The sequence below is a fragment of the Carya illinoinensis genome, chromosome 13 (assembly GCF_018687715.1).
Source record: "Carya illinoinensis cultivar Pawnee chromosome 13, C.illinoinensisPawnee_v1, whole genome shotgun sequence".
Classification (NCBI taxonomy): Eukaryota; Viridiplantae; Streptophyta; class Magnoliopsida; order Fagales; family Juglandaceae; genus Carya; species Carya illinoinensis.
The window spans coordinates 6,586,353-6,602,884 of record NC_056764.1 but is presented as its reverse complement, the minus strand read 5'-3'; the positions used below and the strand labels follow the sequence as shown (position 1 = coordinate 6,602,884).

The following is a 16,532-nucleotide window of genomic DNA, read 5'->3' as shown; positions in this document are numbered from 1 at the left end:
TATATTTTAAAATATTTTTAATAATTTAATATATTATTTTTATATAATAATTATTTAAGTTAATGATTATATTTTCATATAATTTATAACTATTGACCATATAAAATAATTTTTTAATAAATTAGTTACATAATTTATATTAATAATTTACTTAATTTTAATTTAGTAATTTAAATAAAATTTTAAATTAATTTATTTGAAAAAATAAAAAGTAAATAAAAATAATAATTAGACTGGACCGAATCAATTTCTATCAATTCAGTCCGGTCCGATCCCTATCGATGTTCGGTCCACGAAAAATGATGGGTCCATCACCCCCTAGACTAAACCGATCTATTTACAAGTAACACTTAATAAAATATTTATATGATATAATTTAATTTAAAAATTAAAAATTAAATTTTAATATTTAAGTTAGGTAGATAGTATGTTCTATTTATGAACAAAATAACTCGATTGAAAAATATATGGGGTGTCGAGAGTGTACTTTGAAAGGTGAAAAGTGTAATTCTCTGTGTGAAAAGAATAAAATTACATGATGTAAAACTTTACGTAAAAGAAAAAATTACACCATGTTTAACGCCAAAGCTTATCTATAATTATTGATGATTTATAAATGAATGAGAAGTCTACTTCACAAAAGCGTGGTGTGGGGCACACACTGGTCATGTTGATGCTAATTTTGTCCCCACACATATAATACTTGCCATAATTAAATCAAGAAAAAAATAATGCTGACCATGATTTAACTTTTTATCCGCAGATCCACCCACCCACTCGGCCCACCCTCTTTTTTTTTTTCCCTGCATCCAACCAGATGTCTGAGATGCAGGTCTATATGAAAAAATTGTAATTTCTATGACATGTAGAAATAAAAATAAAAATTATGGGAAAGAATGATCATAAAACACAGACGAGAAAGAACATTAACTTTTGCTAGATCCGCTAGCTTTAAATGACTGTTTTCATGGATTGAGATCATTGTAAGTAGATCCCAGCAGGATGGTTTTCATGTGTTTACAGTGAATTGCAGTCAGTGAAAATAGACAGCTGGTCTTCCCAGAAAATGTAGCGATCATTTTCATAATCAATGCTCGACCCGTGGCTGTTGGTGACAGCATGCGGTACATACAAAATTTTCTTCCTAAGTTTTTTGTGTTCGTTTTTTTTTTTTTCTTTTTTTTTTTTTCTTTTGTCTTTTGTCTGTTTGTATTGGCTCTTTTAGTTAGTAAAATTCACACAACATATCTTATACACGAAGGAAACCAAATTAGAAGTCTATGGCCGGATCGAGACTCGAGTACTCGTCCCCACTGAAACATGTGATGATATGTACCTCTTGTTAATGACACGAGTTTTTTCTGAAAAATTAGGGTTTATAAAGATCAGAGAGTGTACGTAGTTGAAGATAAAGATAATAGATCAGGGGAATCCCGATTCCGAATCCTTCTTGATCTCTTGCAGATTCAGCAGTACCGTGCCTTCGTGATCTCCGGGAGCCAAGCCAAGCCCACTTTTTGGATTGAAAAAAATGAATTTCAGAATGTAAAACAGAATAACAAGTAGACATGTAATTAAGAATTCTGTGGTGAATCCATTTTTGTCGTCCATATGTACAAAAGGATATACAAAAAGGGGAAAAAAACACAGAAATGGAGGAGGAGGAGAAGAAGAAGAAGCTACAAACCCTAGAACTCTTGGATATAATTTACATTGAAGCTTGGATAGCAAAACCAAGAATTTTAACTAAAGGAAACGCCCTTTACCCTTGGCCATCTTTATTCCAAAGCAAAAATTCACAAGCAAACAAGAAACAAACACCACATAGACCATAATAATAAGCATTCCTCTAGTATTATAATTATGTTTAACAACAACAGCTAGCACACCACCAACTGAATTTTTTTTCCAACCACTTTTGCATTTTTGGTTTTTCTTTTTTTTGTTTTTTTTTTCAATTTTCAATTTTGAATTCATGGTTGAGAGGTTTGGCCACTGATTAGCAGAGGCCTGAGCTTGTTCTTCCACATGTCTTTGAAGGAACCGGCGTCCCCATCTTTCCTCTTAGCCTCCACCACTACCAGACCGTCTGTTAACTGGTAAATATCCACCCCGATAGCGACGTTACCGTTCCGCCCTTCCAGTTCCACGCCCCATTCCTTCTTCCACCTCACCCTCGAGTTATTCTCGTTGGCTTTAGCGAATTCCTCGATTTTCTCGACGATCTTCTCAGGCGGCTCGGCCGATATGAATCTCTCTCCGTCGTCCGCCGGGTTGCATGAGTCCTCGAACAAGCCGGACAGGTTCAAACCGGACGAGAAGGATATGAGATCAAAGGCATTAAACTGTTTAACCGTGGGCTCCTCCTCTTTCTCGACCTTGTATGCTTCCTCGTAGAAATTCACCTCCTTGTAACCCTTCTTGAACCAAGGGTCTCTCAGGATCCCATCAACGGTGATCCTCGTCTCTGGGTTCGTGTCGAGAAGCCGAGACAAGAACCGTTTGAGTTCAGAAGAAAAATACTTCGGGCACCGATACTCTCCCTTGTAAATCTTCTTGTACATGGACATGAGGTTCGGGTCGTTGAATGGCAAGTAACCGGCGTTTAGAACGTAAAGTACCACGCCGCATGACCATACGTCCACCTTGGCACCGTCATAGCCTTTCTTCGTTAGGATCTCCGGCGCCACGTATGCCGGCGTACCGCACAGCGTGTGCAACAGCCCGTCGTGTCGGATCTGGTCTGTCACGGCGCTGAGCCCGAAGTCAGAGACTTTGAGGTTACCGTTCTCGTCGACAAGGAGGTTCTCCGGCTTCAGGTCACGGTGGAAGACCCCGCGAAAGTGGCAGTACCCGACGGCGGAGATAAGCTGCTGGAAGTACCTGCGGCTGAGATCTTCGCTGAAGCGGGCCTTGGCGACCTTGGCGAAGAGCTCGCCGCCCTTGACGAATTCCATGACGACGTAGATCTTGGTCTTGGTGGCGAGGACTTCGTGGAGGTTCACGATGTGGCGGTGGTTGAGCCTGCGCATAATGGAGATCTCGCGCTTGATGTTGGACACCAAGTTGCCGGTGCCGGAGGCAGAGATCTTCTTCTTGCTGATGACCTTGACGGCCACGCTCTGGCCGGTCTGGACATTCCGCGCGTGGTAGACCTTGGCGAATGCTCCGCACCCAAGGAGCTTGCCCACCTCGTATTTTCCGAACAAGGCATTTTTGTGGGTGGTCTCGGCAACATTCTCGATCTCTGGCATGAGAAAAAGGCCAGAGATCGAATCTAAAATTCGATCAGAATATTATCAAACAAATAAACGTAGCGCTCTTGGTGGAGAGCGAGTGTTTGCCAAACAGAAAAACAAAACGAAAAAAGGACCTAGCTAGGACTATGATTTACAGAGAATGTTTTTTGTTTTTTTGTTGTTCTGATTGGAGAAGATTAGAGAGAGATAGAGAGATTGAAATCCGAATTTGGCGGTGAAGGTTTTAAGAGTGTGTTGTAATTAGGAAACTTTCAAAGGGAACGCATCATCAAGGAATATAATAAAGGCCCTGATGAGAATAGACTGTACAAACTACCCCTTTTTCTCGGCCGTTTCTCTCCTTCTCTTTTAAATTATTCCCAAAAAATAATTGAACGGCTACGATTCACTCAACGCGTCGGATTATAAGTGGAACAGTGAGGCCGACGACAGGCTGTGATTGCACGTGTTATTATCGGTCCCACATGGGGTGTTTTGCACGGCAACCACGGTGCCGTCCGCGGTTCTACGCCGACTTTGTGCAGCGCCGGTGCCGATCACGACTGAAAGTTGAACTCCTGAATTAGAAGACGTGTTTCTTGGTTGTAATTTCCTAAACATGGGTCAAAACGTTCAAAAGTATGAGTTGGCATAAAGGGTATTCTACTATTCTTTGACATATATAGCAAGGGAATTGCTTCTCGCAAGAAGGTGGCCATCGACTGTAGGTTTGTATTTTTTATTTTTATTTTATTTACTTAACAGTTAAGTAAATATTTTTTATTAAATTTCTGATTTTTATTTTTTAAAAATATTTAATGAATTTAAAAAAATATTTTAAAAATGAAAATAAAAGAATTTTAACTCTTCTGTGAGTGTTTCGGTGAACTCCCTCTGTAGGAGTAGCGCCATTATTTTGTATAAATGTATAGTTAATCGAAGCAAAAAAGTCAGAAACATTATTTTTATAAGCTTGATAATGTCACGTCTGAATTCAGGTGGAAAAAATAGCTTACCAACCTGTTGAACCTATAATGTCTCGGGTTGCCAAAATTGAAGGACTGCTACAACGTCGGCCGTGAGATAAACGTTGTAATTAATTAGTACAGCTAGGTACGTACGTTACTTGATCAGGAATAAAACACGTCTAGAATCTCCCATTTATGATTTGACATGTATATATGAATAGAATAATCTAGCTACCGCTGGGCCTCTGGGAATTATTTTATTTTTTAACTTCGCCATTAAAGAAATATTTTATAATGGTGTTGTGAGTTTTAAAAATATATATTAAAAAAGCATTTATAAAAATAAAAATAAAAAATACTTAAAATTGTGTTGGCGAGAGCTTTCAATGGTTTGGAAATAGCACTATCCAATATGAATAATATTGCAATCTAACTAATTACTTATCGAGAAATTAAGGTTAGTTTGGATTGAAAAATTATCTTATCTCATCTTATTTTATTATTATAATTTTATTAAATTTTTACATAAAAGATAATAAACAATTCAACTTTTTTAAATCTTAAAAAAATAATAATATTAAAAAATAAATTTTTAAAAATATTTTATTCAATTTTTACATAAAACTATCACATCTCATCTTACTATCCAAACAATCCTCAAGTATTCTCTATACCCGCGCGCACCGAAATGAAAATTTTACAATATCTTATTAAATATGCCTACTAAATATGAACATTAATATAAATAAGTTTTTCTTTTATTTCTTTTTCTTTAAATATTTTTTAACATCCTAAATCATTAAGAGAAACAAAAATAATAAATTTACTAATAGTTACTTTCTTATTTATTAAAAAAATAAAAAAATATTAATTGACACATTTAGTGGTCGTATTTAGTATTTAGTAGTTATACTATTATTTTCTTTTTACAATATTCTGAATAGTCAGTTTAAAAAAAAGGCAAAATGTAATATATATTAATAGAGTAATGTTAGGTATAATAGTAAGATGTGAAAGCCTTATGCACTCACTTTAAAAAAAATAAAGTTCACAATTTAAAATTAATTTTTAATATAAATTTTATATTTATATATTCTTTTCAAAAATAATACACGTGATTTGTACATTTTAAAATCTCGTTTGGTTATATATATAAGATGAAATGAGATAATAAATATATAAATAGTAATAAAATAATTTAAATTAAAATATTTTATAGAGTTTTAAATAAGGATGGAAAAAAATAAAAAAAAAATTTTATGTGTAATATTTTGACATCTTTTTAGAGAGAGAGAGAGAGAGAGAATGTTTTGCCATTTTTTTTTCAAACTTACCACGCAGAAACCCATCTGGTATTCAAAGTGTCAGCCATATGTGTATGCATTTAATAAACTCGTGCATGGGACCAACTCGTTGGATCTTTTTCATGAAGACATTTATATCTGGACCTGTAGTTGTTTTCCGTCCATGAATGGTAGCTGAAGAAAGTTGGATGAAAGTACCGTTCAAGTTATTTCTTACCATTTATTTAGTTCTCGTCCTCGTGTTCACTCGTACGTTAGATATTTTCGAGATATGATATTTATAGTGAGGTAGTATTTGAATAGTAAGGTAAAATTAGATATTTTTGTAAATAATAATAAAAAATTAAAAATAATGAAAACTATTAAATAGTAATAAATAGTAATATAAAATAAAAAATATTTTAATAACAAAAAAATTATATATAAGTAAATTCATAAATTGATGCGATTTGATATTATACGTCAAATTATAAAATTATTTTTATTACAAAACAGATCTAACGAATTCCTTGAATTCACATCAGTTTATAAATTTATTTTGTAATAATTTCTTTGTATTTATAATAGTTCTCATATAAATAGTAAAAAGTATATAAATAATAATAATAATAAAATAATAAATAATATTTCACCTCTCAAACCAACCTCCTTAGTTTAATTTGAGATATTTCAACTCATTTCAATATTTAAATATTATTTAAATATAAATAATTTTTAACTTCTTTCATTTAATTATTATTTGATTATTACAATTTTTTTTAAACTTTCAAACAAAGTATAAAAATTAATTCAATTTCTTCAAATTCTAAAAAAATATAATATTAAAAAATTATATTCCAACGAGATTTTACTTTAAAATATTTTTGTGAATTCTGCTATATATAATTACTTTTACATATTTTTTACACACTCCACTAATATAATTAGCCAAAATAGTTATTTTATGTTAAAAAAAATAACGTAACCAATTATATCAGTAGACTGTACAAAAATAACTGCGCATAAAATTTTTCTAGATATAATATTAGAATTTAATAAATCTCATGCACTCATTTAAAAAAAAATATAAGTTTACTATTAAAAAAAACTAATCTGAATTTTCTATTTATCTAAAATTTTTAAAGAAATATATGGGATTTGTGCACTCTAAATAGAGCTTCGTTTGGTTAGAAGTATGAGATAGGATAAAATAAATAATCTGTAAATAATAGTGAAATGATTTAAGTTAAAATTTTTTCTAGAGTTTTAAGAAAGAAAAGAGAAAAAGAATTAAAAAACAATATTGGTATAATATAATTTTTTAATATTATATTTTTTTAGAAGTTGAAAAAAAAAGAATTATTTTTTATATTTTGTTTAGAAATTTGAAAATGTTGTAATGATTAAATAATGATTAGATAAAAAAGTAAAAAAAAAAAAACCTTTCTCAGCCAATAACTGAATTGATAGAGCGATTGAGTGAGAATTTAAAATTGAAAAATATTTATATTTAAATAGTGTTTAAATTTTGAGATGAATTGATATATGTGAAACTAAGCCATAAGATACTGTTTGGATGGTGAGTTAAGATAAGATAAAAGTTAGAAGTTGAATAAATTATTATTTTTTAATATTATTATTATTTTAAAATTTAAAAAAATTAAATTATTTATTATATTTTATATATAAATTTTAAATAAATTATAATAATTAAATGAGATAAATTGAGATTACTATGACATCTCAACCAGGCTAAATTAGACCTAAAACTATAAATATCAGGTCTGTAGAACGTCCTCTCACCTACGAGTGATCACGAGAGCGAGAACTAAAGTGATGGTAAGAAATATATAACTTAAACGGTACTTTCATCCAACTTTCTTTAGCTACCATTCATGGACGAAAAACAACCACAGGTCCACATATCTATGTCTTCATGAAAAGATGCAATGAGTTGTCCCATGCACGAGTTTATTAAATGCATATACATATGGCTGGTACTTTGAATTTCAGATGGGTTTCTGATGTTTTGAATTTCGAATGAGTTTCACATCTTTTGAATTTCAAATGTAAATGCATGGCCATGGGAAACAAACGCATGGCTGGGTTTGAACCAGGCACGGTTCGTGGAAATTCACCCCCCCTCCCCAGTATGTGGCCAAGAAAGGGAGGAAATCCCTATCATTCGCAATCTTTATGGGTGAGACTGGAAAGCGACACAGGCACGAAAGTCCAAAGAAATAAATTGGGTTGTGGACTTCAAGATCAGAACACTGTCACGATATATAGTCAATGATAAATATGACGAGTACGGGGTAATCCAATACTAAATGATAAGCTCCTAATTAACTACGTCCTTGTTCCGCAAAACGTTCTTTTCATCTTTTTGTCCTTTTTTTTTTTTTTTTTTTGGCGAACTGATGCTTTCAATATTCTCGTACTTCAAAAGTAAAAAGTTCATGCCAAAATCGGTGTGTTCTTGGATGGAAAATGGTAAGAGAGAGATTGAGATCTAATGATCAAACAAATATATATAACCAGTCACAACCTTTCTCAGTCTCAGATTATATATATATATATATATATATTTGACCAACCCATTGGATAATTCTCGTGGTTCAAATTAAAAGCCAAACACATGCATGACAATGTCAGTATCTTCCGGTTTCAAACGTATCTTGCTAAAGGAAAAAAGATTGAGATAATCTTATAAAGCCAATATCCCGACCAAAGCAAACAATACAATCTTTTTCTTTTATGAGAACGACAAAAGAACATGAGTTTTGTACCACAAGTTTTCAATTCGCAAGTGGTTGAATTGTATCTCCATCTTAAAACGACACAATTAACATATCGAAATAAAATCAGAAAACATGGATAATTAACTTCTCTATATGATATCTTCAATTAACCATAAAATCATCAAGAACTCCTCAATTCTTAAGTGCCTACATCAAAGTTCCCGACATCAAACTCAAAACAAATAAAAGTAACCTTCGTAAGGCATGTTTGTTGTACAAAACACACACACACACACACGATGGCTAACAAAGTAAAAACATGCACACGATCAAGCACACAACACACAATATATGTGGTTCGGCAAATTGTCTTCGTCTACAGAGTTGTAGAAATCTTATTAGCCAGAGAAGATTACAATCATTTTATCTCAACTTACACTTTCTAGAGCTTTTTGTTTTCTCACACAATATGTATTCACTTGACAATTGTTCCCACTCAAAATATGCTAAAAATCATCAAAACGAGTCAAACATTACATATTTATACTAAACGGCGCTAGAAACCCTAATCCAGAAAAATTATGTCTTTCACTCAAGTGATGTATCGAGTGCACCTTAAGCAAACAACCAATAAACATTGGCTTGAGCGGAGTGTCGAGTGTGACTCGAGCGAATATTAGGATTTGTGTCTCGCTTGAGCCCACTACTGCGCGAGCTTTGTGTGAACTCATAGGTTAAGTCTCGCTTGAATCCATTGTCGAGCGCAGCTCGAGCGAACTCGTGAGTTGAGATTTGCTCGAGGGCCAGGTTGCACGAAGTCAAGCGAACTCTCTATTTCTCGATTTTTCAATTCTAAAACCAGTCTCCACCCTCAACAATGTCCTATATTAAGTCTCGTAGGTTATATTTGTCTGCAAGTTTTGAATTGTGGTTTGTTAATTACATAGAGACCACATGTTTGAGAGTGCGGTCGGAATATAGGTTATAATTTTAGAACTTATAACTTATAGCTTAAATAATAAGTTCTACTATTAAAACGTTATTTATTTTTTGGTAATCATATGTTTAAAACACTTTTAAACATATTATATTTATTTGGAAACAAATTAAAAAAAAATGTATTTTTAAGGTAAAAATGACATAAAATATCATTTGATTTTTAAAAAGATTATAACCATATACTTGAAAGTTTGAAAATTATAATTATCAAGTTATATGGGTATTTTCGCCATTGAAAATCTTTTTAAAATTGGAACTACGCTCTGCATTATCTAAAAAAAATCATTTAAGTTTTTTATTAAACGTACTTTGAATTTCTTTGAGATTAAAAAATACTTTAATATGTAATATCTAAACAACTTAATTTTACCATTAAATAGCTTTTAACTTTTTAAGGTTATTTAGCTCTCATTTGAATATTGAGATTGTTGCGCCTAAACTTTGATTCAAATTAATGAACTAAAAATTTAGTGCAGTTTTACCTGTAAGTATACATGTATTGTAGTATCTTACAGGATCGAATCCACAAGGATTGACTTTTGTGATAAAGAAAATAAATTTAGAGAATGAAACGAAATTACTAAAAGAAACGTGCAATCAAATGAAGATTGATAAAATAACTGAATCAAACTAAAATGATAAAATGAATTAATATGGAGAAAAACTAAGGTTTCGAGGATCCGTCTAATAATTTATGATATTGTTTCCGATCGATTTACTTCAATTAAACTAGAATAATAATTCCGTTTAATTGGAAGATTTAGCATTTAAGATCAAGAAAAATAGTCGCTTATGATTGAGCGTGAACGATTGATGATTGAAACATTTATAAATCTATTTGAATATCACAGGGATTCTTCAAGCATTCACTGTATTCGAAAATCACAATAAATCAAGATGAGTATATAGATAATCAAAATATTCAATAATAAAATCCTTCAATCAATCAAGCTCGCAAAATAAATTTTACGTGGATTCGAAAACAATATTTAAATCATTAAACTTCACATCTAACCTTAGTATGAAAATTTAGCCAAACATATATTATTACAATGAACCACGGAAATAACTAATCTGAAAACAACTAAGAAAATGTCAAGAAAATAAAATATGCTGAATGAATAAATCACAAGATCTGAAATGAAAGTAAAAACTACAAAATAAAAATCAAATCCGAAAAGTAATAGTCTATCAATGATTAAAACCGTAAAACTGAAAACTAAAACAGATAAATCTAAAATAGAAGAAAACTGCTTCACGTCGACTCCAAAATAATCTGGACGAAGAATGCATGCAAGACGTCACCCCCACACTAAAAATCTTCAATTCCTACCAACACTCCCTCAGCTCCCTCTCTTATCAAAATAGCCAATTAAATCACTCCAGTTCCCTTCAACCGACTCACTCCTTTCACTCCTTCAATCATCTCTCGCCTGCACCTCACTTACATCCAACCGACCTACACACCTCCAAGAAAAATAATTCCAGCCGACTCCCTTTAACTCCAGCTAATCCCCTCTCACCGACTCTCTTCTTCTAAGATAATTAACCAATAAAAGCAACCAACCCTCCACTCAAACCCAAGCACGGCATTTTCCCTACACTTTCAGCCACATCAAAATTAATTCCAGCCAACTCCCTTCAATCTAATTGATCCCAACTCACTGACTCCATCTCTTCCTTTTCACAACACAACAAATTTATTCCCACCAATAAAAATAACCGACACTCCCACTTAAGAAACTGACTTGCTCTTCCCTCTTCAAATTCTCTCTCGCCTACAGACTTTCACGTCCCACTCTATTTAATTTCTCTCCCACCAAGAAAATAAATCCCATGTACAACCTCCAACCATCCCCCACTTAACTCTCTCTATGTCTATTCTCTCCTTCCATCTCCCCTTCAGCCTGACTCCTTTTATAGTAAGGAAAATATCTTTAAAAATAGCCGAACTCTGAAACTTCAAACTGGAACAACTCCAGCTAGCTGCCTCTAGTTACATTCACACTCCACTTTTCCCAGCTAGCCGCCTCCTGAAGAATATTTCCCACCGATATCTCCTCTCTCATCTATTCAATCAAGCACCAATTCAAACCAAGCACGGAACCTCTCACTCCCTCACGTTCTCTACCCTTACTACTCACCAACTCATATTTTCTTCTCCGTCCAGCAATATATATATATAGCTGCCTCAAGTCGGTGCCAAACTCCTCCAATCCCAATTCACTCCAGCCGACTTCTCACAAATAATCACCACCAACTCCATAAGTCAAGTACGGCACTCTTCATTATAGATTCACCTCCAATCCAAGTAATGCACGGCACCTCCCTTCTTTCTTTTTTAATTTTTTTTTCAGCCCACATGCCTTCACGTTTCAGCTCCCTTTTTAGACTTTGACTTTGCATGTATTTGTCTACCGCAAAACATTTTCCTCATCGCATGTGTTTATAAACAATCAAGATAAGAAAGTCACCACCAAAAAGTCATCTTCAGTATATTTTTTTTCAGCTGCCAAGTACACTTCCTTCTCTTCATTCTTCTCAACTTTTAGTCAAAAGTTTCAACCGAATCCCATTTGAATTTTATTTAAACTGAAAAAAAGAAAAAAAAAATAACACTCAAAAATAAATTAAAAGAAAAATAGATTATCAAAAATAAACTATATATGTGAGGAAATATTATCCCATTAATCATAGTTATAAAATTAAGCATAAACATGATATCAATCAATTAAAAATCACAACTCGTATTTATGCTTATTAACCATTTTTCTATCTAAAACCAATAATAGTGTCACAAAGAATTTAAAATACATTAGTTTTAAATAGCTAAACTATACAATATTTCAGCTCAATCAGAGATGAGATGAAAAATTTATGAATATTAGTGAAATAATTTGTGAATGAGAAGTGCTAAAGACACAAAGTAATTACATGAAAGTAAACCCATAAAATGACTTGATTTTATTTGATCCATTGGATCTACTTTATGATAAAAATAATTTTATAATCTAACGTACGTACCATATCAAGCCACGTCACTTTGTGAGATTAGTTTTGTGTGATCTCCTTGTAGTTAAAGTATTTATCTTAATTTGTTAATAGTAGTGAAATAGTTTGAATTAAGATATTTTATGAGATTTTGAGGAATAATGAGAGAGAGAAAGGTGAATAAAATATTGATGTTAAAATATTATTAGAATATAATTTTTTAAATATTATTGTTTTTGTATTTAAAAAAGTTGAATTATTTTTTGTGTCTTGTTTGGAAGTTTCAGAAAATTGTAATAATTAGATGAGAAAGTTAACATTTGAAATTAAAATTTATTTATATTTAAGTGGTAATAACTGGATGTTAAGATGATAAGAGATGGGATAATCTAGACCATCTCACCATCCAAACAAGGCCTTAAATACTTTTTAAGACTCCTGAGGTAAATCCAAACAAGACTTACAACACAAATCATATCCCTGCCAAAACTTATAAGGAATTAAAAACATAACCTATTCCCACACAGAAATATAGAAGTTTTATATAAGAATTGCTACGTAATTTTTAGTGAATAATTTTGCTATTTACAAGTTTATGGGTAAATACTATATAATAAACACACCAGTTATCGTAGATTTGTTACTAGTTATAACGAAATTCAAAACAAAATACTTTTTCATAGCTAATATTATGATATATTTTCACATCATAATAAGTTTAGAATATCACTAAATATATTTACAAATATATATGTTTTTCTCAAGAGAAGATGATGAAATTGTACAACTTGACTCAATTTATAAGGTGAGCACCAACCAAGATTCAGCCTTTTTCGACTCCAACTTTAACTCAGATTTAGTTGGTGTCCAATACCAACCTCCGACTCCAATACCTAAATAATCCGAATTAACTCCAACTCCGTTACCACATCCTTAGGCTCAATATACTCCAATACCTAAAATATCCGAATTCTAACTCCATTACCACATTCCTAGGTTCAATACATTCATATGCCTAAAAAATCCGAATCGACTCCAACTCCAATACCACATCCCTTAGGCTCAACACTAGGATCTAACATCGAAGTAGCCCAAGATCAAGTTTATGGCGATCCCAGTACTGCAGACCAGCATTATCTTAGCAAATATAGCAATTCTTGGTGGGGCTTTTCTATCTCAAAGATGGGCTTTAAGTTTCTTTCGATTGCTGTTGAGAACGTAGTTGACATGCGCACGAGGAGGTCCAAGCTTCGGCGATGATACTGTAAATATAAGTATTGTCTTTGAAACTTTTAAAGCTGCTTCCATGCATGCACAAAGTGTTAATTCAACGTACGTGCCTATGCTAATTAATTGGCGATGGTTTGAATCAAGCAACTACATGAATTAGAGTGGATTAGCGTTTTACTTAATAGTACGTTTAGTACACATTTAAACGTTGATCGATCGAGTGGCATATATAGGAATTGTTGGTCAGGATCTTGATCCAGTCTATATCACTACAAGAAAAACAGGCAATTGCGATCAATTTATAGCAATTGCCTATTTTTCTTGTAGCTAGTACGTACTTGAAATTCTGGTCTTAGAAAATTGATCTTTCAATTTAATTATATAAGCAACGTCAACGTACAGTACTTCAAAATACGGATTACTTAAATTTCATACCCATCATATTAATTAATATATAATATTATTTTGCATGCATTAAACTCCCCCCCCCCCCTTCTATATATATATATATATGCAAGCTGAATGCAGGCAAACAAAACAAAGCATATAATATCAACTCATGGCATGTACAGCTTGTTGCCACATTTGCACCTCCAAGCTTCGGGATAATACTCAGTGGTCACCGGCATTTCGGGTGGCACGGGCACATGGACCGGCATGCAGGGCATGCACCTGCCGCACTTTGAAGTGCATTGTGGGGGAGACGACCCGGGCCCACCCAAAAGCCTCCTCGCCATGCTCATTGAAAACCCCGATCTTCCTCCCTCCTCCAGAGACACCAATATGCCCTGATCTCCCTGATCTCTTCTCTCAAGTTCCTGTTACATAATTGTAATTAGCTAGTCATGTTTATCATATTTATGGAACAACTTTATGAAACAATTCTCAAACGTGCAGTACTGGATGGAGGAGTGAATTATGCATGTCAATTTTCTACGGCATGTGGATTCTAGACCTCTCTTTAAAAGCGCTGAAAGCAGGAAGCGAAAGTTACCCAGACTTTTGTGAGAAGCTAGACAAACACAGTTTTTCTTTTGCTGGCCGGTGCTAATGTGCGCGGATCGTGATATACGCTTAGCCAAACGTAACAGGACAATGGCATCTGGTCTCTAGGGGTCATGGTTAAGGGACCGCAGCGGTCCCAGACCTCCAGGTCTCTAAGACCTGCACCTATTTTGGCGCATTTTAGCCACATCAACTCGTTTGAACAGGAGTTGTGTGTGTGTGTGTGTGTGTGTGAGAGAGAGAGAGAGAGGGAGAGATTTTCTACCTGTCTCGATTCTTTTGGTTGGAAGAAGCAAACAAAAAATGTCTACGTACATTGTCAATCCTAGCATTATACAAGAATGGACTATAGTTTGATTGGACAAACAATAATGATAAAACATGAACCATGTTCTTGAATCTAATTAAGAAGCACAGTTTAAGGAAAATACATCATGAATCGACCTACCTGAAAATGCATATCAGCCTTAGCAGACAAAGAACATGTGCTAGCTGCGTTGGCAAATGAAAGAAGAAGTTGAGTCACATAAATGAGATCGAGTTAGCGAAAACGTTGAGTGAAAACTTATAAACTTAGGATTATTATCAATATAGGTATAAGATTTATCAGAATCAAGATGTGGGAATTTATGAAGATGAGATAATGAATTTCATTCCAAAAGAGAAAATGGGAGACTTGTGAGAATGGATTTTGGTTACCTTGAGATGTAGATACGGAGCAGATGCTGCTGAACAGTACGCCAAATGAGAGGCCGAAGAAGATGGTGAGACGGTAGAAAAGAGGTAGCTTTTTTATGGACCTCGGTCTGCTACTTCTCTTAAACTCCATGAACAAGCTAGGAAGAGAGAACTGATCTGGAACACCTTGATCAAGAAGAGAACCAGTACTGGTTTGGGTTTGTGTCTTTGATCTGCTACGTAGTAACGTATGTGTCTGACTCTTTTTTTTTCTCTCTGATAATATTGGACTTTACAAGCTAGCTAGGGACTAATAATTATCTTGGACTTGCATTTCCTACGTTCCATGCAACGGTCATCCTGAACCAAATGAAAACCTAACATGCATCACAGCCCTTGTGATTCAGATCACAACATGACCTTTTTTCGACTCTCTCTCGTGGATTTTGGGATGAATGAATATTTGGGGATGTTTGTGGCCGGTGGATGGCACGGGTACTTCAGATAAGTAGTGTGGCAAGGAAAAGTGTTGGGGAGAGAGAGAGAGAGAGAGAGAGAGAGAGAGAGAGAGAGAGAGAGAGAGTCTATGCAGATCGTTGTTTCTTAAGAATTATCGAGTTTGGGACTTGAATTCTGTTGCAGGCTTTCTTCTCTGTTTTTCGGTCATTCCCAAACCCAGAAATACAGCGACAACCCCCTGCTCTGGCCCTCCAGCCACCGGTGCCTTTCTCCTGACTTTTCCTGATCTCCTTGATCTTTTGTTCTCCGTGAAGAAATATACGAACCTAACTCATTTTATAAAACAAATTTAAATAGAGAAGTTTATTCTAATATGAGATTTATTCTTCAATACCTTTCCTTATGAGTAAGTCAGTATTTTTTTTCTTGTCTTTGTTACAGGCTAAGTAGCATGAACCCCATTCGTCTTGTGCTAAGCTATGATATTATGAAAAAATTTATAAACCTAACCCATCTCATAAAACATATTCAAAGAGAAAGGTCTACTCAAACCTTAATTATAATCATGCCCAAGACCTTATCAACATATATACAATGTAGGATTTATTTCTCAATACTCCGCTCGCTTCGTCTCTCGATCCAAAAGTTTTTAAACATCCAAATAAAATAATAATAATAATAATACTAATAAAATAATCATTTTTCTTCCATCACAAAACCAAATATTCAACTAAAGTATACAAATCTTGTTATGTCTTACATCATCATGTATTGGGTTTTCTTGATGTGAATGTAACACAGCTTAATGCGGATACCTAAGCCACCGATTGTTGAAGAACCATCCTGGCTGGCTTCCACATGCATGCTCCTCCAATATTATTTCATTTGTGACATTGAAATCTGAACAACACCCTTGGATTGGGACTTGTTTGAAAGATG

At 33.6% G+C, this 16,532-nt stretch overlaps 2 protein-coding genes across 2 annotated transcripts; both read right to left on the bottom strand.

Moving 5' to 3' along the window:
* Window positions 1-1,571: 1,571 nt before the first annotated feature.
* Window positions 1,572-3,632, bottom strand: LOC122292671 (CBL-interacting serine/threonine-protein kinase 11-like). The gene has a single exon (XM_043101135.1). It carries the CDS (start codon window positions 3,252-3,254, stop codon window positions 1,974-1,976), a length of 1,281 nt encoding a protein of 426 aa, XP_042957069.1. The 5' UTR covers window positions 3,255-3,632; the 3' UTR covers window positions 1,572-1,973.
* Window positions 3,633-13,974: 10,342 nt separating this feature from the next.
* Window positions 13,975-16,143, bottom strand: LOC122292670 (EPIDERMAL PATTERNING FACTOR-like protein 6). Its single transcript, XM_043101134.1, has 3 exons — window positions 15,156-16,143; window positions 14,905-14,948; window positions 13,975-14,269 (listed from the first exon to the last, which is right to left on the bottom strand). Exons 1-3 carry the CDS (start codon window positions 15,283-15,285, stop codon window positions 14,009-14,011), a joined length of 435 nt encoding a protein of 144 aa, XP_042957068.1. The 5' UTR covers window positions 15,286-16,143; the 3' UTR covers window positions 13,975-14,008.
* Window positions 16,144-16,532: the final 389 nt, after the last annotated feature.

What these genes read in the sequence shown, in the direction of transcription:
- LOC122292671 (XM_043101135.1), bottom strand. Translation starts at nt 3,254, where the DNA reads ATGCCAGAGATCGAGAATGTTGCCGAGACCACCCACAAAAATGCCTTG.
- LOC122292670 (XM_043101134.1), bottom strand. Translation starts at nt 15,285, where the DNA reads ATGGAGTTTAAGAGAAGTAGCAGACCGAGGTCCATAAAAAAGCTACCT. An exon ending in CTCCGTATCTACATCTCAAG is followed by an intron (nt 14,949 to 15,155) that starts GTAACCAAAATC and finishes TTGCCAACGCAG; the next exon opens with CTAGCACATGTTCTTTGTCT. An exon ending in AGGCTGATATGCATTTTCAG is followed by an intron (nt 14,270 to 14,904) that starts GTAGGTCGATTC and finishes ATTATGTAACAG; the next exon opens with GAACTTGAGAGAAGAGATCA.